The sequence below is a fragment of the Sipha flava genome, unplaced genomic scaffold, assembly GCF_003268045.1.
Source record: "Sipha flava isolate LNK unplaced genomic scaffold, YSA_version1 204_pilon_pilon, whole genome shotgun sequence".
Taxonomy (NCBI): domain Eukaryota; kingdom Metazoa; phylum Arthropoda; class Insecta; order Hemiptera; family Aphididae; genus Sipha; species Sipha flava.
In genome coordinates this window covers 465,113-492,816 of record NW_020272803.1, presented here as the reverse complement: position 1 = coordinate 492,816, position 27,704 = coordinate 465,113, and the positions used below count along the sequence as shown (strand labels likewise).

The following is a 27,704-nucleotide window of genomic DNA, read 5'->3' as shown; positions in this document are numbered from 1 at the left end:
TATTGGTGCGCACAGAGTACAATGGGAACTTGATTTCGTTAAAACATAATAAGTATAATAAGCTTAAATATTTATGATAATGAAGTATAAACAAGTATAAAAATATAAAAATAAACACGTTGTACGGTTGCAGTAGTGTTTTTTCGATTTTCACAAGTTTTCAACAATAATAATAATAATAATAACAATAACAATATATTCGTTCCGGTCGCCTGTAAGTAATTATTATACCGAGCGCGGTGTCTAAAGGGGTAATCGAGAAGCGATCGTCTCTCAGTTTGGTAGGTGGACGGGTAAGTGACAGTTTAGTTTTATAATTATGAAAGTCGAAAAATAACTAACAAAAATAATATTTTTAACAAGCGGAATCGAATTAAATTAAATTTAGAATTATTAACCGTTTAGAATTAAACCAATCGGAAGCCAGTGTCCGGTAGCCATTAGCTGGTAAGAACAAGTTGACGCGCTGTAAACACGGTGTTGCGGGCTTGTGCACTGTTAAGACGCGTCCACATACTAATGCAAACACGAAACACAGCACACGCGCTTGAATCATGTGTGTGAAGTTTGCAAACATCACGTATTGCACACAGGCTCACCGTGCACATGGTATTTGATGTATTTGATTTTTGTGTTGTTCACGAATGAAATCAGATGCGTGAACACAGTTGGATTTTTATACAGGTTCGGAGTGGTTGAAGGTATTTCGTTAAAACGAGTGGTACGGATGATGAATTAATGATGGCTTGTGTCGTAATAATTTAAAACGTAGTTCATTTTTTTTTTTTTTTTAAAATATCACCATTTATTTTAAAAACTGTAGCGATTGCATCCCACGCATCCTTCTTTTTATTATTTGATTTATAAAATTTGTCCCTAGGATCCCACAAAACGGAATATTTTCCGTGTTCGTAAATTAATTTTAATACTCCTCGATCGTCAGTAAAATCCATTTTAAATTAGTTATGAACACTTTAAACGCAATACTTTATGTGTTTACCGTATACAACACATCTACACTGACAAAGTGACTGATGATAATTTTATTATTATTGCATTAAACGGTAAATATATCAAAATCATGAAAAACCCCGTCCAACAGTCACCATATTTTCCTTTGATGTACCCACACCCGTCCACATTGTCAATGTTTTTAATGAATGCTGTGTATGCGCGTGTGCTGTAATTCGTGTTTGCATACTATGTGGACGCGCCTTTAGTCATTAGCTACTATAGGTTATAGGTGCATCAGTGGTGAACGTAGGAGAGGTTAACCCCCCCCCCCAAATATCATGAGCAAAAAATAAATTATCTGACTTACAAATGTACTACTAATAAATTAATTAAAAAACTAATGAGTTATTTAAAAGTTTCCTGTGGTTTGTTAATCGATGTATACAATACAATTATATGATGTTTGTGAATATTTTAAATTTTTTCAACCCCCCCTCCCGCGTGAAATTTCTTCCTGCGTTCGCTCCTAAGGTGCGTTGTTTCGATTTTTATACGCGGTCATTGTTTTTACCAGGATCTCCGTGGGGGAGTGAGTTTGGTGGTCGGTTGTTTATCAAAAAATGTACTCACGATTTTGAAAACATCCGAGTTCACCGTGCCACCGGGAGCACGGCGTGTGACCGTTTACGCAAAACGGTTCGACAAAACCTCCCACTCAACAGAAAAGTGCACGGCGCGGTGGAGATCGCCACGTACAAGAACGCGTGACGATCAAAGATAACAGACCCGTTGACGTCGATCGTAACAAATCGTCACCGTCACTTACGCGCGCACGTTTTCGGCGAGGCCGCGGCGCGTTTGTCCGCACACGTCAAGGGGTACGGCGAACACACAAAACGTATGCTGTACGTTCCCCGCCATACGGTTTGTGTTTTTTTTTTTAAATTTTTAAATTTCTATCACCATCGCATCGGCGCGCGACGGTCGTTGATCGGACGGGTGGGGCTCGTTGCACAGGGATTACAGTGATGGGCGATCGTGTAGCGTGCAATTGATGTTGCGACGGTACACGGAGTATTGCGGAGCTACGCGCGTACATCGATGGGATGGGACGGCGATCACGGCGTCCGTTTCTTTTTCCTCCGGTCCCGATTCGCGTGCCTCTTGGCGGACGCCAACAGCTGCGTCTTGAACCCGTACGTCGGGTCGTCCGCCAGCACGTCCACGCCGTCCACGCACGCGCCCCAGTGGTCGGTCTTGCACGGCGGCGCCTGCGTGGCTGGCGGCTCGGCCGCCGTCGACTTCTTGTTGGAGAACAGGTCCAGCTCGGTGGCTGTCCTCACGCAGTCCGGTCGCATCACGTCCCATCTGACCGCGAATTGCTCGTTGCTGGCGCACGGGCCCCGCGTGCCCAGCCTGTAACACCGGCCGTCCGACCACGGTGCCATCGCGGCCCTTTGCCACTCGTGTCCGCCGTTGTCACGTTCCGCAGCGCACTGGTCTGTCGTGCAGTTGCCGTACCTGCGAACACATTGTGTCGTCCCATTACAAAAGCCGTAGAAAATATCCACCTCCATATCATCTACACGCGGGGCCGGGTCTCAATGTAATCAGGGCTATTATTTTTGGCTCGGCCCTTTCACCCAAAATAATTTCAATTTTTTTAAAATTTTTATTCAGCATTAGTAATTTGTATTAATTAAAACAATTATGGTGCGTTTTTATATTGTTGTATAGTCATAATTAATCGATAGAACAGTACTTGATGGTAGCCAAATGATTAAAAAACACATTCTGGCAAATTAAACGTCATTACTCTTAAGAAATTTTCAACGTATACGATTTGTTCGGGCAAATGTTTAGACAAAGTCTCATCAGTTTTTGGTTTCCTTGCAGAAGGAGGAATGGTAAGAGTCCAGCTGAACCAGGTTCTTATTAATTTACTTAACCATTCCGTCTCAAAACAAATAATTTTAATCGTCTTTTAACGGTTTGAAAATAATTATTGAACGCGTGCAGTGATATACTTTTTATTTTTTAATATCGATTTATTTTGAACGAATAATTAAATTGTTGTATCAGTTTCATATTTCTCATTTATTACTGCCTGACTAAACTTAAATATATCAGTATGCCTATACAATTTATTGTGCTACACAGTGACAGAATTACTTGTGTGTTGAAATTCCTGTTTAATTTATCATGTGATACTGTCCAGTAGCGGCGGAAGTTTATTTTGTAATAAAGCAGTTACGAGTATCAAGTGACCCCACCCCAAGTTTCAGATTCAGAGAAAATATTAAAATTAACAGCTCCGAACAAAATAATATTTGATGGTATTTTATATTAAATTCAAAAATTATGCATTTAACTTTTCTGTCACCTAACACTATTTACTCACCCAATGGCGTGTACAAGGGGGGTCAGAATCCCTCAGTAGGCCTTTTTTTAAATTTTATAATGTTATGTAATGATTTATATGCAAATGATCCCCTCCCATACATAAGTAATGTATACGTCACTGTACCCACCCCAATATTGTTAGTCATGAAGCACCCGCTTCAATAAAACCGGTATTGGGCCCCCACTGTCCATATTTTATCAATTTATGAAAAGCATTTTACGTATACCACGAGTTGATGGTAAATGTGAATTTAATGGTTATTTTAAATAAATTCTGTAGAAAATAAAAATTTAAAAATAAACATTATTGTATCAGTAGTGATACCACCCAAATTTTCTAAACAGCGTAAATTTATTATAACCCCCTTTCCTTTTGTTACTTTAATTAATTTTAAAGTGCTACTACAACATTACAGTTATAACGATTATAAACTTAAAACTATATAAATGTCACTTTTACTTATTAAAAAACTTATATTTACAGATTGTTTAATTGCGAAGTATAAAAAGTAAAAAAAAATAAAAACTTAAGACTTACAAGTATAAAAATGAAATGTATTTAGGTTATAATTGCAGGTCTTAACATTTAAAATTTTTACTATTGTAATAAAATCTAAATAAAAAATATTTAGTTGATAGATCCACACATGAATTAAGCATATTTCATAGTGGTGCATTTTCATTTTTATGTAATTATTACAATGTACAACTACATACTGCATACTCTGTAGTTCATACCATTTTAACGTATACATGTTTTTATATTAAATTTGAATTTAACGTGGAGTAGTTTAATGATGACTAAAATGTTGTGAAATCCGTAAATTTATGCACGGTCTAATGAGTGTATATCAGTGTTGGTTGTGACATAATTTAAATATCAAATATTTGAACTTTGTGGTGGAAATAGTGTAAAGGTATAAAGGTAAAACTTTGTGGAAATATAGATGAATAGTTTTGTCAAAATAACAAACTTTTCGTAGTGGATGCCTTTACGTAAGTGAAGTTGGCTCACCCTTTTTTCACGGATTAACTTGAAACCTATATCAATATTTTGCAAGTTATTTGCGAGAATTTGCGAGTTCATTTATAAAATTTGCGAGTAAGCCGTTTGTGAATTATAATTAAAAAACAGAAGGGTGGGCCAACTTCACGTAGCTCCTCAAAGTTATCCTATAACTTCAAAATGTATACCAAACGATGCGTCTTTATTTGTGAGAATTTGCGAGTCCATTTTCAAAATTTACGAGTTCAGCCCTTACCTGCAAATTCCATTTTCCTACAGTGAAGTCAGCACACTTAACACGCCCTAGAATTTCAATGGCCCGTTTTCAAAGGAAACAAAGTAATAACCGATTGAAGATAAGATCTTTTGTCACCACAACTAGGGTTGCAAAAAAATCAGTTTTTTAAAAAAACACATAAAATACGTTTTATTTGTTTAAAACAATGATTTTTATGTTTTAATTAACAGTTTTTAATTGTAATTTTATTCGTAAGTTTTAAACATTGTTTAAAACAATTTTTTTTTTTTATTTAAAACTAAGTTTATAAAAATATTTTCCCTAAATGAGATTATTACTCTCAAATTTTTAACTTATTAGTTGTAGACACATCTTTCAATTATAATTATGGTCTATAGCAACACAATAGAACCTTCCAGAAGACTCATGAATTTTCCAATTAAAGACACAAATACAATGATTTGATATAATTTTAAATTTGTTATCCAAATAAAGAGCTATATTTAAAACAAAATATTCTCCATTAATAAATTGGTGTTATTATATATTTTGTTGATCAAATAATCCTTAAACCACAAAATATAATGAGAATTATATTTTCCAGAAAGAACTGACTAGCAAAATGAACCATTGGCATACATATTTAGTTATTCTAACACACTTCTGCAATTTGTTAAGGTTATATAATATGAATACCTGAAACCAATTATTTTTTTCAGAAATTATTGACTCCAGGGTGTTAAAACTTCCCTCGAAAATCCTTGTGAATTAGGAATTATCATTTGACAAACATTTTAAAGTATCAATACAATATGGGTAGGCTATGTATAAAAAAGGATAATAAGATTCATACGTAAGAAATAGGTAATTTTAATTTGATCACAATTTTAGAATTAAAATTATATTCTTCCCAGTAACGGCTCGTGGGTTTTTAATGAAGTAGAGCACATCCGAAAAATTATAACAAATATTATATATACAACGTTAAAACGTTAAACGTTTTTTGTTTTTTGATTTTTTTACGTTGGTGGTCGATAGTAAATAGAAACACGATTGTTGTTTTGAATTTAAGATAATGACTAACATTATTAGTCGATAATCAGAATATAATAAACAAATGAGAGTAAAAATAAATCATAATGCCGATACCGACGCGGCGACGTCGAATATAATTCGCTGAAAACTTTAATTGGTTATGTGCACATCAATTCCATTATAACGCGTGTTGTGTGTTTTGACTTGTTTTAATTTTTACATTGTACAAATGTGCACAGCTATAGTGTGCACTACTGCACCGCTATAACACACACACACACACACACACCGATACTGTTCTGCCGTGGACAACCGCCTGCTCGTTTGGCCTTTGGAATAACCCAATCTAAATATTATATTATTTTCATACTATTCTGAATTTATATTTTGAAAAATAATCAGGTTAATGTTTTCAATTTTTTTTGAGTTTGGGTAGGTAGTGCACGTGCACACAAACCGCTACGAACACTAAATGTGCGTTAGTCAAATTGGACGCGTTGACAGGTTTTTTGCGTTGTCGCTGCGTTACCATGTGTACAGTTAATAGCTATTAATAGTAATTGTAAGCGCGCGTTTGGCTAACGCGCGTTTAACGCCTCTCATGTGAACTATACACATAACACTAACTGTACACATGGTAACGCGCATTGGATGGCAACGCGCGTTCAACGCTGCGATAGCGCAAAAAACCTGTCAACGCTCGTCAGCGCAAGTTGACGCGCTTATGAACATTGTACAGGTTTGTATTGACGTGTTCAGTTGGAACGTGTATTTCAAGGCGTTACGTCCTTTTTCGTCAACAATGGAAGGATTCAATAATGATTTTTTCATCGATGAAATCGAAAAAAGGCCCTCGATTTGAAATATGACCAGTCGTGATTACTCAAATAATATAATAAAAAGAATTTAAAACACGACTGACTATAGTTACTAGTTATAGTTATAACTATAGTTTAAACGCGAGCTTAACGCGCAAAATCTGTAATTCATGTGAACACTGACTAAAAACGCGCGTTTAACGCTCTCCATGTGAATCTAGCCTTAGCAGATAAAATATTTTTTTAAGATTCCATAATAATAATTTAATTCCGTAATCTGAAAATTATAATATTGGAAATAATTTGAATAAAATTAAAAATGTTAAACAATTTTGAAATTCTATAGCCACTTGGAGAGGCTACGTGAAATTGGCCCACCCTTTTATATTTTAATTATAATTCGCAAACGGCTTACTCGCAAATTATCGCAAATAAAGACGCATCGTTTGGTATCGGTTTTGAAGTTCTAGGGCGACTTGGAGGAGCTACGTAAAGTTGGCTCACCCTTTTGTTTTTTAATTATGATTTGCAAACGGCTTACTCGCAAATTCTCGCAAAGAACTTGCAAAATATTGGTATTGGTTTCAAGTTAATCCGTGAAAAAGGGTGGGCCAACTTCACGTAAGTAATGCCTTTACCATGCAAACATTATTCTGATAAATTTTAATATATTTATAGCTTTTATGATACAATTTTTTTCAGTAAATAGCTCAGTGTATTATTATCCAATTAATTTACATTTGATTGTATCAAAAATTCATAGTTCATTCATTAGACCTTATTAAAAACTGAATACGCATTTAAAATAAGTATTCATTTTTATATTATTACTCAGTGCTTATTCTATAATATCCATACAATTATAAAACTATGAATTATGAAACTTATAAATTATGAAACTTCCACGTAATAAAATTATAGTCTCATATACACTTTTTTTGTTCTTAAAATGAATAAGATATTAGTATAGAAGATATAAGTATTAATTTAAATAAATAGTTAGTAAAATGTATTATAATATTGTATTATTTCTTCATGATTCTTAATAAAATTTCTAAAATTGGTTCATATAAATAATTATTTATTTTATTTGAATAAATAGATACTAAGAAGTTAGCACTTACGTGATATATGAATTTTTTCAGTATGACGGTCGACAAAAAAATTAATGATAAGTAATAGTATTGTTAAAAGGTATATAGTAATTCTCTAAGCAGTCTAAACTTATAAACTGTAAACCAGATTTAAAAATAAACTACAAGTTCATAATATTTGTATTGTTATTGACAATATATGATAGTATTTTCACTGCGATTATTTTTGTTATCTTAGTAACCCTGTGAAATTTAATTTCTAAATATTCCCAAAAATACTTCTTGTCCAGTCTCACCAAGTTTCCAACAAATTTTGGACAACCCGCCGACTCTAGATATACCCAGCTCCGCATTTAACTATAGCTCCTAATCTACTCAAACTGCAATTACGTCTGGGTCTATGGCTACCGATATGGATGTGAACGTTAATTATCGTTCTAAAGGTCCGCACACACTGCAGCGGTAGCGGTAGCGGTAATATTGTATCCCATGTATTGTGATTATAGAACACACTGCAGTGGTAAATCGGGTGCGGTAATAATATCGCGAAGCGGTTTTTACAGAAACCGCCGAGCGGTTTTTGATATTTCACTTGAAATTCGGGGCGTCGCCCAAATGCGTCCCGTTAATCATATCGTACCTTTTTAATAGCTCAATTGCGTCCGCAATATTATTGCTAACAATATTTATCTTTATGGATAAAATAAATTGATAACTAATATTACACCGTGTTTGTTTGCATTTACACTATAATCCAAACGTAGAAACATACTATTCGTAACTAGTCTTCGACAACCACGTGCAGTATGTGTAGTGATGGGTATGCAGCTAACATTATTATTTTAATATATTTAATTAACATTTTATATTAATTAATGTTATTACATAATATTACGTAAGTTCTATATATTTGAAAGATGTCGATGTCGTTTCCGTCGAATATGATCAGCTAACACGGTAAGGAACTTAAAATTATTAAGGGATATAAAATAAGATTTCATAAAATGTTGAATGATGATGTAAAACGATGGTGCTGTGTAAAAAAAAACGTGTACAGCTTACATGAAAACAGATATGAGTGAGAAGACAATTATTGATAGTAATTTAAACCATAGTCATGAAATAGAATCTGAAAGAAAAATGATGAGACAAGTAATTAGGAACTCTGTAAAACGAAAAGCTCAAGAAGAACTTTGTGAACGTCCACTCAAGTTAATTCATCTGGAACTAAATAATAAAAAAACGGATTTTTTAACGACGACTGACATATCTTGTATTCGAAAAGGGATTTATACTGCTCGCCGTTCAATACTACCCAAAAAACCAACTAATATTCAAGACGTACACAGTTTATTAAATTCATTAGAAATTAAAACATTTGATGATGAAATATTTCTTCTAGTGAATGACAGTAAAAAAAAACTTGGTTATGTTTTCATGTAAAAAATATTTTCTACAACTTTTTACCATTCATGGTTTAAATGATGGTTATTATATACCATTAGTATTTTTTTTTATTGAATAATAAACAAACAGAATCGTATTCTTCGTGTTTTTTTGGCGTTAAAAAATGAATGTACAAAATTAAATTTAGGTCTTAACCCCAAAATTATGTATGCAGATTTTGAAAAATCGATTTATATGGGTACAAAAAATGTTTGGCCAGATATTATTACAAAAGGCTGTCGGTTACATCTGGGGCAGGCGTGGTGGCGAAAATAACAGAATCTTGGTTTAAGTATGGGTAACTCTAAATGAACTGGAATGCATTTGGGCTTCGTCAAAGTAGTGACCTTTTTCTCTTGGGACGCACTCGGGCGAGACCTTATTCCGGACGCATTCGGAACATTAAATAAGGGACATTTTGGGACGCACTCGGAAGTCACCCGAAATTCGTCGTCATTAAATTCAATGTATTCCAGTATTTCAAATAGCATTTTATTATTTATTAGTTATTAACGTATACAAGATAATGAAAAGCTATATACCTATAGTTATGTGAAATTAACATTTAGCATTCATCAACATATTTTATTATTATATATTATTATTAATAATTATAATTAATAAATAATATAGTTATAATTATCTACTACTCTAAAATATCTAAACAAAATCATTTATTTATGTTATTATTAGAGCGTGGATTTCTATGCAATTGCATATTTTTTTCCTTTCAATATTTTTGGATTTTTGTCAGTTATCTCCACGAATCATCATAATTTAAAGCTAATGGTGAAATTTTTTTTTGCATATTTCTGCATATTTAGAGGTTATTGCATATTTTGGTAAAATTCAAAATTTATTACATATTGAAGTGAAAATTTAAAAAAAAATGTATAAAATAATATTTTGTCAAGTAGAAAAATTAAAAATAAATTTTATAGTCACTAAATAATAATTTATATATATATTTAGTTATGAAATAAATAATCGATTACAACATAAACTTAATCGCTTTTGCTGTGTCAGTGGGTTATCGACATACCACTTGCTTCAAATATGCCCCAATAACTTCGGTTGATATCAATGTTCGTTTTCAGTCTTTAAAAATATGTTAACCGATAAACGACACAGTTTCACAAAAAATAAACTTGAAATGCATATGATTATTCATTTTAATAATAAATAAAATTGTAAAAATAAATTAAGTTCAGAAAATTCCCTAAATTTTTTTGTATTAAGCATTTAAGTAATTGATTATTATAAGTTGAATTATACATTTTAAATAAATAAAAAATTCTTGCATATTTTCATAATTTTTACTGCATATTATATGGCATATTTCGATACTTTTAAGTGCATACAAATCCGCGCTCTATTTATTATAAATTATATAACATTGGAAAATCGCCGCAATGCATTTTGAATTTAGGACAGTTTATTATTTCCCGGGAGTTTAAATAGTTTAATTAAAAATCCACCAGTCATCGCTACCACCGCAGTTTGTGCAAGCTATAAAATCGCCACCGGTATCGCTACCGCTACTGCTGCAGTCAGAGTTGGAAATTAGTCGAATAAAATATTATTCGATTGATTATTTGAATAAAAAATTATTCTTCATTGATTTATTCTTAATTTTACTATTGATTTTTATTTTTATTCATTATTTTAATTTGTATTATTATTCGTTATTCGTTATTCCCTATAATCATATAAATAATAAATTTAAATCCAAAATAACGATGTATAGTGATAATATACTTATTATTTAGACTTAAATAATATAATAAAGGTAATACATATTAATATATATAATAATTGACAAAAATAAATAAATTATACTTTTATATTTAATATCATTCATGATTTTAATGAATAAATTTATTCTGAATAATTGTTTTATTAACGAATAAAACTATTCAGAATAATTTTATTCTTTATTCAGTACACCACAATTATTCAGAATAAAAAATTATTCTTTATTCATAAATAAATTAGTTATTCAGGCTTTTATTTTTTATTCATTATTTTGATTTGTTTTTGCCTAACTCTGGTTGCAGTGTGTGCGAGCTAGCGATATCGCTACCACCAGCGGTAATCGCTACCGTTACCGCTGCAGTGTGTGCGGACCTTAATGAGCTCAATACTGGTTCTACGTTTTTTTTCACTTAATAATACTTCTATTCAATCTACTTTCCTTACCAATAGCGTTATCTCCTACAATAACAAACATATCAACATAAAAGTCGTTTTCGCCAGATTATATCGGGCCTATTACTATTCTCGTTGAAAGCATGGACTCTAATATTAAAACTGGCATCCTATTAAAGCCACTAAATTTTTCTTTAACAATTTTTCAGGTATTACCAATATTAAGCCTGCGGGTTAAGAAAAAAATCAAAAATTTCCGACCTTAAATTCGTCGCCTCAAAAATACCATCCATAATCTTTGTATTTAACATGATTTTTGATGTCAAACCCAGTGTCCGGTCTCCCATCCAATGTAATCGGTGTTTACATTTCGGACATACACAAAAATATTGTCGTAACGGTCCCAGATGCAGTCATTGCGGTGAAAACAATCACTCTGTTGATTCATGCCCACGCGCTCAAGCCACTGATCCTGTATGTCTCTTCTGCGAGCAATCTTACTTAGCTTCTGATCGTAGTTGTTGAAAATGGTCCACTCAAAAAGAAATTAAACACATCATGGCCACCGAAAATATTTCCTTTAAAGATGCCTTAACTTTTTAAGAAATAATTTTTACACCACTGCTTTTTCTTTTTCCGATGTTGTTAAGAGCCAGCCTCCAATTTCTGAAATATTAAAACCAAATATCCCCCTAGAGGAAGAAAACTTCCCCAGGTTAAATAATTATCATCGTTATTTCAATTCCAGGAAGACTAAACAAAAATCTCGCTCCCCGATTAATAAATACAAATTAAATTTACCAGTCGAACCTCATTTTTCTTCCCCTAACGGTAGCTGTTTAACCAAATTCCCTAATCAAAGCCTTACTGTAGAAAATAACTCTACTGATTTATCTTGGGTCCATTCTCTTTCTCTTAAGTTATCAGAATCTCTTATAAATTCACCCTCCTTGTTTTCTCCTTTTTTTCCCGATTCTCTTCAATCCCTAATTGAATCTTCTCTAAATTCACTTCTTAATATTCCAGTTTCTAATTTCACTTCTAATTAGTCTTGCATTATACACCAAATGTCTTCACCATAGTCATAATAGATAAATATGATATTTGACTCCAAAACCAACACTTATAACAATAACAAAATAAATATAATTTAATAAAATTACCATGGCATTTTTACAAAAAAATAATAATCTGAATATCCTCAATAATTTCACTGACATTATTCAGTGGAATGTGAGAAGTCTTCCTGCACGTCGTCTCTCATCCCTATAACACCTTCTATCCGATCACAAATATTCAATCGCTCTTCTCTCTGAAACCTGGCTCTTACCTTCACGTTCTCTTATAATGTCGCAGTTCAAAACCTATAGATCCGACCGCTCCGATGGCTATGGTGGTATAGCTATAGCTATTCATAACTCTCCAAATCCAAACAAATTCCTTTAGATATCGCTACAAGTAATAGATTTACCCGCCATAAAATTGACATCATAGGTATCGAGTGCATCTAGTCAACTCACACCCTCCTATAAATTTTAGTCCTGTTACATCCCCAGTAATTCCAATGTTCCTTCGAATCTATGGCGTGAATTTTTTACCTGATAACGCATAATACGCTACTTGGTGGTGATTTTAATGCATTTCATCCCTCTTGGGGCTCTGAACTTGCATTCCGCCGTGATTCTCAGATCAATGATTGTATCAACTCATTAAGACTTTGTTCTCTCAACGATGGTAGTCCTGCATATGAGGGTCGTCCCAACTCGACTTGATTGATTTATCTTTTTGTTCCCCTGATATAATCTGGTATCTATCTTGGTAAGTCCTCTACGATCCTCACGGTAGCGACCATATCCCCATTATCATAACAGCTAATTTCAACAGGGCCACCGATCCCGCGCCATCTAGTCCCGCTATGAATTCTTCATCTTCAATTCACTTACTTTTCAATTTCAATAAAGCTAATTGGTCATCATATTCTCTCCAAATTCAGAATTATATCTCTTCATTGACAAATTTTACCTCTCCAGTTTTTTCCTATTCTACCTTTACAAGTGTCATTAACATCTCCGCCGATTCTACAATTCCGAAAAAAAGATTAAATATTAACCCTTATCCACCTTCCTCTCCTTGGTGGAATTCTGACTGTTCTGAAGCTGTCAAAAACAGAACCCAATTTTTAGGAATTTTCCTCACTCAGGTTCCATGATCGACTTTATTAATTATCGCAACGCTTGTGTCCAAATCACCAAGCTATTAAAAAATGAAAAGAGGAAAAAATGGAAAAATGTTTGTTCAAATCTAAATCCATCCTTTCCCATACATCACCTTTGGTTAACAGCTAAGCGCTATAAAAATTGCATCAACCCTGTCAGTCGCTCAGATAATGACGATTGATTCGATTCTTTTTGTTCTAAAATCGCTCTGTGCTATGTCCCTTCTATATTAGAGATTTGCTCTCCTGATCACTCTCAATACTCTCCACCTCATGTTCTCACTAATGTTTTTATTATGTCAAAATTATATTTAGCTATATCTTCACGGAAATTTACCGCGTCTGGTCTAGACAATATATAACCTATTATGCTAAAACCCTTTCCTTCAAACACTCTGGCTTATCTTTTATCTATTATGAATAATATTTTAACATTCAATCAGGTTCCTCCTTCATGGACAGCTTATCGTGTCATCCCTATCCCCAAACCTAATTCTAATGATTCTTTTCGTCCAATTGCTCTCTCTTCCTCTCTTTGCAAAGTTTTTTTATATGCTGAAAACAAGACTCGATTGGTGGCTGGAATTCAACTCTATTTTACCTGCAAACTTGTTTGATTTTAGGAAGGGATTGGGTAAAATGAAATGCCTCTCGACTTTTATCGGTAATATTTACCATTCTTTTAACAATAAGGAATTCCTCGTCACCACATTTGTAGATATTTGCAGTGCCTTCGATTCCGTGAACATACCTACCCTCATAACCTATCTTCTTTTATTAAATGTCCCCTCTAAATTCTGTAATGTTCTGTCCGCTCTTTTCAATTTCAGAAAACTTGTTTTCCTCCTCCCATCGGATCGTCAAATACTCGATCCACTTTTACTGGCCTTCCTCAGAGTAGCTGCCTTAGCCCAATTCTATTCAATATATATATGAGTATTGTTGAAAAGCATCATTCTCAGTCCGGTCATAAATGTCTTATATACGCTGATGATTTAGTTATATTCTCTTCTAATAAACATCTTAACCTCATCATTGATAGCCTCAACTCTGCCCTGTTGGATTTAAATGATATCCTAATCAAAGTGTCTTTCAGTGTTGCCCCTGGTAAATGTAAATCGATTATATTCACTCGTCGTAGATATTTAAACAATCTTAATACATATCTTAACAATTGTGTTATCCCCTTTGTATCCAGTATTACCTATTTAGGCATCACACTCGACCCAAAATTGCGCTGGATTCCACATATTTCATCTCTCACTGCTTTTGCTTATCGATGGTCCAATTTCTTCCGATCTGTAACTGGTACTTGGTGGGGCTCTCACCCTTCAAGTCTATTATCTATATATATGTCTATTATACGTTTCAAACTTGACTACGGTTACTTCTTTTTTGGTTCGGCTTCCTTTTCTCATTGGAAAAAAATTAATTAACTCCAAACCTCAAGCATCAGAACCATTATGGGTTATGTTAGTTCTACTCCTTGCTCTGCTATGGAATTTGAATCTACTTGCCCACCATTTAATATCAGATGCCGCTGGCTTGCTGGCAAATTTCTCTTGAAATCATTATCCTATAGCGATCACCGTATTTTTGACACTTATTACTCACTGTATGTTAATTGGCGATATGTTCCTAAATCTATGTCTGTATTATCAATTATAGCTCATTCTATTTCAAATTCCCACCAATATATTATTAATTCTACTAAACTCCCTCTTTATGAGCAATCCTATGACTCCCTTATTTTTTCCCCTCAGATTCATTCTGGTAGTCAATTTTTAGATCTATCCTCCAATGATTTTATATATGTCTTCTTCCTCGGTCAATGCAGCCGTTTTGTATTATCTTAATGAACGCTTTTTTAACTTCACCACGGTTTATACAAATGGATCAGTCTCTCCTCTCTCCGCTGGATATACGTTCTACATTCCTGATTTACAGCTCTCTTTTACCAGTAACCTTCCTCCTACGTTTTCTTCCTTTACAGCTGAGTGCTATGTCATCACTGAAGTCTTAAAATTAATTCAAAATTTTCCCCCCAAATATTACTTAATTGTCTTAGATTCTATGTCGTACCTCCAAGACTTTAATTCAAACCCATTTAACTCTCATCTGTCTCCACTTATCCTTCGCATCAGTCCCTTATTTTTACCTCAAATCAAAAAAACTATAACATCAATTTTCTTTGGGTTCCTAGTCATACAGGTATACATTGTAATGAGGTTGCAGACCACCACGCTAAATCTTTATCCAATCTTATCTCCTTCTTTTTCTCAACTCCTACATTCGGACTTCACACCTCTAATAAAACAACACTCCACCAACACTTGGTTCTCTCTTTGGAACAATCTACCTGCAGGATTTGCCTCAAGATACAAAAATATTATACCTAATATCATAAGAAAAACTTGGTTTAATATCTTACTTTTACATAGACCATATATTTTACAATTTAATAGGCTACGTATAGGGCATCACCTTCTACCCAGTCACTCCTTCAAACTTGGCCTTAATGATTCTCCATTTTACACACTTCACCTAAATGAATGTTCCGCAACTTATCCCATATTCTATTTGACTGCCCTGCCCTTCAAACCAAACGTATTATTTTAGTTAACGTACTTAAAACTCTTAATATCCCCCTTAATATCTACTCCATACTCAACACAAAATCCACTACCACCATTAAATCAGTAATTTCCTTTATATTGGATGCTGGCTTTTTTATATAATATTAAAATGTAATGTATTATGTAGTATTATGTAAAATTTGTAAATGTTGAGCTATCATAGTTAAATACTAATAGCTAATAATAATAATATTAATAAAAAAAAAAATTTATTTTCCTACATGAAAAAGTTGATTAAATAGCTCTATAATAATAGCCTAATATTAAACTTAATAAATATGTAAATAAGATAGAAATTGTTCGAAAAATATAATCAAACGGAAATTTAAAAACTATGTGATGAGTTTTTATAATCGTAATTTATTCAAAATAATATAATATTAATTGGCTTTTCAAAAATGATTTAAAATCTAATTTATTCATTAATACCTCTTTGGTGTGTTATACATATATGTATGTGTAAATACGTTTTGTTTTTAAATATATACTTAAAAAAGAAAACGAATAATAAGTGGACAATGTTTATAGCAATTAATATTAATTAATAGTAAAATGATTTTTTTGCCCATGACTAAAAACTAAATAACAATAAATCAAGAATCCTTTGCGTACAGTCATGCAGCTGTTTAATTATTTCAAAATATTAGTGTACGTACAAAACATGAACATAAATCAAGTGTTGGATATTTGTGTTAATGGACTAGATATTTATAATAAAATGGCGCGCATGTGCATGTACACGGCTTGGGAGTGTATCACTCGTGAATTTCTAAAAGGTCGTAAATACAACCAGGGGCGTTACATGTTTACCGCATGTTAACCAGTGGAAAATTGTTGTCCTAAATAACTAAAATGATACACCACATTAACTGAATTGCCATTTAATTATCTACTATAAAATATATATTAATTAAGTAAGTATGCAAAACAAATGTTATTTAAATACTAAAGCATAATTTTTTTTTTAATTTAAACAGTTTTTATTAATAATTAATAACAAAATACATTCTTCAACTTTGTCACTGTAGGTACGTTGTTATAGTGCTTACATATTATTATACCACCGAGTACAGCCGGCTACTGAATATAGCTGTTACTACTGATTCATCTATACGGTGATCACGCACGTGGGTTTATAAATTAAAACAGGCAGAACCGCTTTCGGTTAACTAGTTTTTTTTTTATATCTTCCATTCACTTTCTAGTGTACCAGTCCGTTTAGATATCTGTTTTTTTTCACCGTAATTTTTTGCAATAAATTGAATTTAATTTTTTTTCAAACATATGTTGAACATTTATTCGATAAAGAAAAACAAAACCGATATTACTTTTTAAACTACCATACAAGGTTTCGTCACATCCACAAAATTCTGTTCAACCGTTCTTAACGATAATTACGAGTTCTTTGGCCGATTTCAAATCTCATCAGTACTTACTGTCGGAACTGAATGCTGACGGATAGACGAATAGACGAATAGGCTAAAATCGAAAATCTAGTGGAGATAGGAAAAAATTAAACGGTCACGGGTATCTTTTTGTCTAGGTTATAAGCTGTAACGATAAAAACGACCGAAAAAAAAAAAAACCAAAAAAATATTCTACCTGAATCAAATGCGCTTACCTCCATCCGTAAGGAGTGAGCACGTGACCACTGGGGCACGGTCCCTTGGAGTACACGGGGTAGCACGGCCGTGAGTTCTCGTCACCGTCGTCCGTCAAGGCCCGTACGTAGGGCGCGCTGTCGCCGGTGCGACACTCGCAGTACCCGTCGCCGAACTCGTCCCTGACGGGTTCGGTGTCCGGATTCGGGCATAGTCGTCGGTGGCGCGCCATCTTCGCGTCGTAGCAGAACCCGTCCCACGGCCAGTACAGGTCCGACTCGCTGCACCGGCGTCTCGTGCACTTACCCGTCAGCCGCTGCTCGTGCCCTTCGTCCATCTTGTCGTCCCAGTTCAACACCAACCATTGGCCTGCAAGAAAAAGGGACGAGAAAACCAAATTTAAAAAGGATCGCATGTGCGTGGATTCTGGACACTACTCGAATCTTGTTATCGTACTAGTGGATCTCATTTAGTTCATTGAAAAATAACCAACAAATAGATAAGAATACCATATTATTTAGTATAAAATCTATAGTTATTTGTCTCATAAATTCTAAGTGAAACAAAGAGTTTAATTGGTTTTTATACTTATTAGCTATGACAAGGAAATTATTTAAATAATTCTTCTTATGTACTGTAGTCCAAAGCTATTATATGTTTTTTTTTTAGAGCAGCTAAAAGATAGGTATGGTACAAACTATTTTTAAATTTTATTTCTTAATACTATTGTACAACGATTATTTATTGATTATCATTCTAAACATAATTCTTGGATACAAAATAGTTGTAATTAATACGTCCTATAAATTACTCAAGAGTATTTAATGCCTATAAACATACGACGCATCTATGCTGTAAACAATTACCCAGCCAACCATTACTACCTACCCTAACCACATTAACACCGCAAATTTTTGTCTTTTGATTACGGTTTATGTTCTATATGAGGCATTGTGCGCAAAAGTGGTTTAATTCACACAAATTTCAAAATGTATGTAACCGTACCACGTTCTTCAAAAAGTGCAATGAATATAAAAGCAACACATTCTATTTAATTTTTTTTTTTTACCTAGATAGCAACACAATTCTGTTGCCGTAGTTATTTTTGTTTTTATGAAACACTGGTTCATTTACATAATCACGGATAGTTACACAACCTAAGTACATATTATGTTGATATGTATATATGGTACAAGTCCATAGCTTCAAGACGGCCACAGGAAATTAGGTCTTGTATTTTACATATCATTAAAAATTATATAAATATAGAAAAACTTATAATGTATACCGAATATTGGTCGCTGGACAAAATCGCAACATTAAAATGGCTTTAATTTAGATTCTTATTGTATGTTCTGACCGTTTATCTCCAACACAAATACATTATAAATTTTTAAGTGTCTAGACACTCCTATTTACCTTGTGATAGAGATGTTGAAGTTATTGAAAAAACGGAAAAGTTATCAGCATAAAATGTATGTTCCAAACGATTGAATTAAAGTAATTTTAAAAGCTCGAGAAAAAATCCTTTCAAGGTTGTACAAATGATTAAAAAAGATTTTTTTTCCATTGTGACGTAGTTAGGTAGAATGGTAAGGATTTCAATGGACATTTTACTGTGTGAATTTTTTCAGATGTATGTGGCTAAGCCAAAAAAACTTCAAAACTTTAAAAAACTCTATCCCAATGATCATCTTATTATAAAATAAAAATATAAAGATCTCACTGAACTATTGACATTTATACCACCTACATTTCAAGATTTTTATAAAAATATTAATTAGTAAAAATAAATAAATATTTATTTTAAACTATTTAATTTTATAATTTTAAGATATAACATTTATTTTATTTTCAAATAATTTATAAGTCTGATTTAATATTTAATGTTTATTGTTTAAATGTATTATAATTAATTTTATAACGATTTAACCAGTATCATATATCATTTATTAAAATGTATTAATATAGATAATATGCTGCTTTTATAATATTTATATGTTTGATAATATTAATAATTATTATATTTTATTTTATAGCAATTCATAAGTCTGAATTATTAGTTTTTATTGTTATTGTTTAAATTAATGTATTATAATAATATGCTGTATATTATAACATATTGTCTTCCAAAACATGTCAGTAAAAGTTTTCACTGTAAAGTCTCGTAACGAATTTGCCTAACGTACTGCTAAGACATATAATTTTAAAGTACGTTGACTTTAATATTTACCTTTTCAAGGTCATTTAACTTATGACTTAATACACCTAAGACAAGTACTTCTTTATATTTAACTCTAATGATTTTCGTTTTCGTTGAAAAAATTATACTTGAATGTATGTGTATGAGTTTTAATTGTATTAAGATTTCATTTGTACAATAATGCACTAAATAATTTAATCAAATTTAATTGTAAATAAAATTGTGCCCTAATAATATATATATATATATATATATATAAAGATTAAATTAAATAGTTTATGGTATTTTATACTAGTATATAAGGGTAAAAAAAGTACAATAACCATCAATAATCTTTTATTTCCATATATATATATATATATACTAGGGTGCTAGTTACTGATGTGGAGAGAACATTTTTTTGCTAAATTTTTTATTTTTTAAAGTGCGGGCCGGAATTTTGTTACAATACATCTAAAATTAATGTCTGTAAAATTTGAACTTGATCGAACTTAATTAACAGGTGGCGACTTAAGCTCAAAGTTTTATGGAAAAGAGTAAAATGTTGGTTTTTGGTATATAATTAATTTAATTTTAAATTTGAAAAAATTTATATTTTTATTTCCTATCTACTATTATTTCCTACTATACAATTACATGTTTTAATTATTATAACACTATAAATTAACTTATTTAAAAGACAACATATTTATAAAAGTTTTTTAAGATCTTTCAAAGTAGCAGATTTTGGGTATTTCTTACGATAATCTTGAACAGTCTGAAAATATAAAAATTTTTGTTAATATATTATTCTTTATTACACAAGGTTAATATTTATCATTTACTTTTAATAGAAATTGCTTTTGGTCTAAATATTTTATAATTTTATGATTGAACTCGTCCATTAATCTTATACTCCGTTCTGCAGGATCATTTACTATTTTAAGATCACTTACTATTTTTTTCCTTTTTATTAATTCGGATAAATTAGTACATGTATTTTGATGTGATTTTAAAAATGCAATTCAAATATTAAATTGTTCTAAAAAATGTTTAGATTTATGGTTCACGAGTTTTAATAAAATATAATAAAATATTATTATTGTAATTTTCTAAAAGACAAATTAATTCTTCATTATTCAAAATTAATCTTTTCTTTGTTATTTCTTCCTCGTAATCCTCTTCGTCATCAATTGTTATCATTTTTTGGGCCATTTTCATTTTGGTGTCTTCATTCATTCTGTCATCAAACAGTGCTAACGCGATACATTCTTCGTTTAGATAATATTAATGTTTAAGAAACTTTTGAATAGCAGAATTTGAAATCATTTCATTAATTGTGCGATACTCGTAGCAGGCTCTCAAAAACATGATATTATTTAATGGAGCTTCATTGGAATTTGGCGCAGAAGCGTGCCATAGCATTTAATTAAAAACAAATTGAAATGAGAAATATTAATTAATCTAATTATTTGTTAACTTAAAATCTTGCCGAATATATTTTGAGACAATAGATGTCTTTGGCCATCCACCTTGCATGATGGTATGCACCTGGCATTTTAAACTTAATTCTTCCAGGAGGTAGGTACTTCTCCCAAAAAAATAATTATTAAATCCAATAATTCTGTATAATCGTCTCGGATTAAATTTGTCGAAAGTTTAAGTTTTGCATATTCCACAATGTCAATGTAGTTGTTTCCTAATGCATTTTTAATATCTATGTAAGAGATTCCGGTAACAAATTTATTTAAGTTTATAGTATCCCATTTTGTCTTAAACTGTTTGAATAAAGGAATATCTGGACCTGTCAAAGGTGAGATTTTACATTTTCTAAAAATGTCAGCTAGAACTATCTCAAATATATGGTGTCTACAACCAAAATAAATAATATCTCTATTTAATTTATTTTCTAATAATGTACAGGCGCCATTATATCTACCAGTGTTCGACGTGGTCGTATCAAAAACAAATGCTTGAGTTTTATCTAGTAGTTCCCAACTTTCTAAAGTATCGAAAACTGCAGGTGAAATTTCAAGCCCTGTCTCCCCCAACACTTTCGGTACTCCCAATAATTGTTGAAAATTCGTACCTGTAGCGATGACTGCTAATCTATCGACACATTTTCCATTATTTTATTGTCAATTGTATTTTGAACAATGACCGACTTTACATTTAAATTAATGAAGGCTTGCTTTAATTGTTGGTCATATGATTCCTGATGGACAGCTCTAGCATTTAGTATGGATGTCCTATTGATAATATAGTCAGCAGGATCTAACGACACAGCTTCCAAAAATGCAACTAACAAATGTACGGAAAATGTATTGCTTTCGTTTTTCAATATTTGTTAATTTTATGTCTACGCCAAGCATCGAACCTGGGCGTCCTTTTTCTCTTTGTTTAACTAAAAATAACTTATCCTCTTCTATACGTATCATAGTAAGTTCATCTTGATAAGCAATATAAAAAAGATCATTCATAGAATCACTAAATAATTGTTCTTTTTTTTTTAAAATGTTTGATTGGTTTTATTTTTATTTTTTAAAATATCTTTCTACTCCTCATAAAGTTTAATTAACTTAGCACTTGTGTCGGAGTCCCAGCTTTTTTTCCAAAACACTATACATTCCTCAATCACTAGTGAAGCGCTATCGTTTAAATTTAGTTTTGTTATTCTCATATTATAAAATACAACTTTTAGACAGTCACCTCTAGAAGGTAATTTTAAATCTGTTATTTGATGATTCATATACCCAATAAGAAATAACTTTTCACGTGACAAAATTTTAAATATTTGAATAACAACTGAGGTAATAATTAAATGTATAGTTACTGTTACTACACAACAAATAATACTGACACTATGTTTTATTATTTGGTGTGATAACTGCAGTAGAATTAAATGGATATAAGACAACGGAATATTGCCAAGCACGATAAAAGATTATTAATAATATTTAATACATGCTGTTGCGTAGTAATGATAATTAGATAGATATCGCTATCATTTATAATTATAACCATAATAATAGTTATATTATAACTGAAATACTTATTATTGCTTAACTTTCTGCTTAAGTTGCCACGTGTTAAATTTGTTCAATTAAGCTTAAACTACAGATTTTTATTCATAAGATATATAAAAACAAAATTAGGGAGCACACTCATAAAAAATTAATCTTAAGTAAATAAGTGGCACCCTAATATATATATATATATGTTTAGTTTCAATTTTCTCTTTGTGTGTAATCAGGTAATTTAATATTTGCAATTACTTGTGGTATTAGAGTTTTTGAACATTTTTTCGTTAAATATATGTCATTCTTACGCACATTTAAAACTAATCTTGAGATAGAAAAATAAATCTTTACGTATAACATATAAATATTAATAACTAAATAACAATATTAACACACTCAATAATATCGATATTGAAAAAATACATTAACTGTGTGGATATTAGATAGAAATCGATTATGCAAAATATACGAGACAAAATATTTTTAGTGTAATTGAATTTCATTTATATATACATTATTTGTTCATTGACAATACATAGATAGACAATAAATATCATTTTGACATTAGATTGTACACTATAAAAACGTGTAAATATATCAATAGGTATTAAAGAAAATAAAAATTTGCTAACATAGTAATAATAGTGTCTGATGAACACACACACTTGAATAACAGATAAATAATTCTTAGAAATATGTGTTTGTACGTTTAGATTATCTGAATTCTTTGCAATTTTTTTTTTATTTTAAAGAACCAACTTCTGTCGTATTGATTACTCATAAACGTGAGTTTTACTTATTTAATCGAATTATTTTAGTAAGTTAAGTCAAATGAGGTACTCTTTCGGTTAAATATGATTTTTAGTTAATTTATAATAATAACGTTAATCATATAAAAAATAATAATGTTTTATTAAGGGGCTTCGCTGCAGCCGTCAATTGTAGCTCAAAAATCTTAAGTTTTGATAAAATTAAAGTTAGTTTAAGTTGTCCGATTTTAATTCTGAAAAAAAAAAAGAAAAAAAAAGTTAACAGAAAATTTTTAATAGTACGAGACACTGAAAAAATTAAATCTTATAACAAATCTTTTAATAATGATGTATACCGCAAGACGGCTGCTATGCACTGACGGCAGCCGTCGACGCGTCATATATCACTCTCGTACGCACATACACATGTCAATGTAGATAACAATATTATAAAATTCACTACACGAATTTTACGTTAACCTCCTTATTGTTTTGACAAAATTAAAGTTAGTTAATGTTGTTTGAGTTTGATTCTGAAAAAATATTTGAATTCAGTATAAAAATGTCTGCAGATCGTATGGAACACTTTCTATTTTTAATTTTAATTATGATTTTTAAAAACATATTTTCAAATTTTTAATTACAGTTAACAATAATAAAAGATTTAATTTTTCAAAGCGTTTCATACTATTGACAATTTTCTGAGTACAATTTTTTTTTTCAGAATTAAAATCGGACAACGTAAACTAGCTTTAATTTTGTTAAAACTTAAGATATTTTGAGCTAAAATTGACGGCTGTAGCAAGGCCTCTTAAGCGTTAAAGTAGTGATCTATATTTGAATTAAATATTATTAAATGTACACTAGAACTATTTAATACACAAAAAAAAAAAAAAAAATGTATATTAAAGGAAAAATTTAATTTTGTATAAAATTATTTTAATAACAAAGTATTTGCAGTGGCGCCGAACACGTATGTCAAGTGGGATGAATATCCCAAAAATTGTTTAGGTAAATTAGTCCTACCAGGAAATTTGAACCTCAAATAGAAATTAATAACTGTTACAAACTTATAATAATATACTGTAAAATATTTTACTAATAATTTCTTACAATTTTATTATAATACAGAACAAAGTATAAAATATCAGTAGGTACAATATTTCTTACTTACTACTTATATTATTCTATATGCCGATACAATCAGACAACAATATATGGAAATAATTAATATTTACGACTAAGCAATCGAGTTTTCGTGCTTTTCAATATACTATGTACTTTTTAATTATTCATATGCGAGGTTTAAACTGCCCGGGCAGGACCAAATTGCTCGAGCAATGTGAACATTGTCCAGTATTCCATATTATAATATAATTTAATCCCGTAACATATACCTACATATTTAATGTACCTGATTACAGATGGATGCCAGTTGTGGCATTTATTATATAATTAATAAAATATATCTAATATTAATGATATTATTTGAGTGATAAACGGAGATCCATTGATTTTCTCAATTTGATTTAATAGGTGCTTTAAGAAAATATTAAGTTTATTAAGTAATGGTGTAAAAAATAATTTTTTTTATAATTTATTTTTGACTTGAAGGGTATATGACGGTTTTTTGATTTATTCAACATTGAAGTTATATTATATTTGTGTAATTATTCTGCATTTACAGTAGATTGAATATTTAATTATTGTTCATAAGTATACGATATTGATAAATGTTTTTGTGATTTTTTTCATGTAATAAAATTAATATATAACAAAAGGCTTATGTTATTTTTTGGATTAAAATTGATATTTAAATAAATTAATCGATTAGAATATAACCCTAACTGTGAAACAAAAATGTATTAGTTATTATTTTTTATAACTTATTTGTGTTTTATAATGTATTACGAATATTAAATATTCGATAAATTGCCAATAACTGATTAAGGAAATATTCAATGACTAATTTTTATTTTTATTTTCTTTGCAATATATTTTAGTTTTCACTGCTTTTAACTAAATGTTTACCATAATATTGATAAGATTTAGGCGGCTCTCATTTTTATATATAATGTGAAAATAACCTAACTACACTTCCCTTATTGTAAAGTATTCGACTTAATTGCTGTTTTAAAGTCACTTAACTAAACTATTTTATCCTAAAAATTAAAAATATTATACTAGTAAATTGCATGGGGTGATTGTAAGCTTTAAAGTTAGTAATTGCCATAGCGTATACCTCTTGTAATTTGCTTTATTTTATTATGTAACAGTGTATACAATTATATCAAGGTCTCATATGTAATAATAATTGTTGAATTGTCTAAAATTATTTATTCAACTATTTTTTACCGAAACTAACTATTGTTGTTGGTGTGCGTCCATCATGTGAATTAGTTTACCTTCAAAATAATTGTTTGAAAATATATCATCTTCTAATGTGTTTTATTTTTACATTTTACTTGAAAATAATAATTCCTTAATAATAATGTTTTTTTTTATTGTTTGAATTTATGCTTAAAAATGTATTACTTCTAATAATCATCGAGGTAAAGAAAGTTTATGGTTTTTTAAAATATATTTTGTTATTTCTGAATATTAAAAATATAAAAATGTCAAGTTGAATTATATTTTCTCTCATATTGTGGAAAACATATATGACAACTTGATATACATTTTAAAAATTCGAATATATCCATAATATTACATACATTCACCGTATATGTACTATATACGGAACAATCATAAAATGAGTAGTGTCACTTACCCTCATCGCACGGTCCTTTGGTCAACAAATCCCAACATTGGCCTTCGTAAAAGATCTTCCTCATCGACAAACATTTTTCGTACGTGTACTCTAGTTCTTTGTGTGGATTCGAGGGTAAAATCAAATTCGCCAGATAATAACCGAAAACGTCCGCTAACAACCCGAATAGTAATAAAATAATAAACATGGTGAAGTACTGTTAGTATAACAATGTATCTAATCGGCGATACTTGTTCCGTTAGTTGACTTGTACTTCATCTAAGAATATAATATTAACCGAATAAATGTTCATTTTATTTAAATAAAATGTATAAACACGAATAAGAATTATAAGAAAGTAAACACCCAAAAAAATAAATAAAGAATTTTCACTTGAACTGCACCGATAGTGTGTCGAAACGTAATGATCAGATTTGACGACGAGCCACGGACCTATCTAAATGCGGACACATAAAATATATTATGATTATAGTATGTTATTGTACTGGACTCTTGTCTCCCTACCAGCGTCGCAGTATTAACTGGTCAGGTTATACATATTGAGACAGGACCTTGAAGCGCATACGGGTTTTCTAAACGGTTAATCGACGAATAATATTCGCAATATTAATAACTGAATCTGAAACTTATCCGATCCGTTTCGTGATGAATCACTAGGGCCGAATAAAGAGGGGGCTGGGGTGGGCTATAGCCCCGGGCCGTAAATTGAAAGGAGTCACAATATATTTTATAATCGTTAGCTAATAAATATAAAATACTGTTATATCAATTAAATGTGACTATACTACAAAATATAAATATATTACATTTGTTTTAATAAATATTTATTACAAATTATTAAATCTGAAAAAAAAAATGAAACTATTTTGGATAAAATGGCCACATCGAAAACAATAACCCTTCTTATATTATGACCATGGTGCAGCCCTGTGAATTACATGTGTTTTTTATACTGTCATATATGATGCACGTGCCATTACGAATAACTGTCTGAGTTACGTGTTTTTGAATAAATATAATTATGTAGTACTTCAACGATTAGTGTTAGCACTATATATTCCAACAATAATATACATTTCGAATATCGTATGTATATGTAACATGTATAGATGTACGATGTTTACAAACACTATTATTAGATTACTATTTTTAAAACAGTATTGTTGGTACGTAATATGATTGCGTCTCGGTACTTAGACAATTATAAAGCACTAAGCTTTATCATATTTTCCGTGTATACTACATCAAAATTTGAAAGCTAAATTTCATATATTACAGTGTATATACAGAATATTTCCTGTTGCTATATTATAACATTCTGTACGGTGTCATACAGGAATTGAATCGGTTATAAAAATTGAAATTGCCGTGAAATATTACTGCACGTTC

The 27,704-nt window shown here is 30.9% G+C and overlaps 1 protein-coding gene and 1 pseudogene across 1 annotated transcript; one reads left to right on the top strand and one right to left on the bottom strand.

Annotated features, from left to right (window-relative positions):
* LOC112682477 overlaps window positions 1–16,146 on the top strand; it is a 30,090-nt pseudogene extending 13,944 nt beyond the window's left edge.
* Window positions 777–26,784, bottom strand: LOC112682475. The gene is made up of 3 exons (XM_025553089.1): window positions 26,316–26,784; window positions 17,615–17,963; window positions 777–2,475 (listed from the first exon to the last, which is right to left on the bottom strand). The coding sequence occupies exons 1-3, from the start codon at window positions 26,500–26,502 to the stop codon at window positions 2,073–2,075; spliced, it is 939 nt and encodes a 312-aa protein (XP_025408874.1). The 5' UTR covers window positions 26,503–26,784; the 3' UTR covers window positions 777–2,072.
* Window positions 26,785–27,704: the final 920 nt, after the last annotated feature.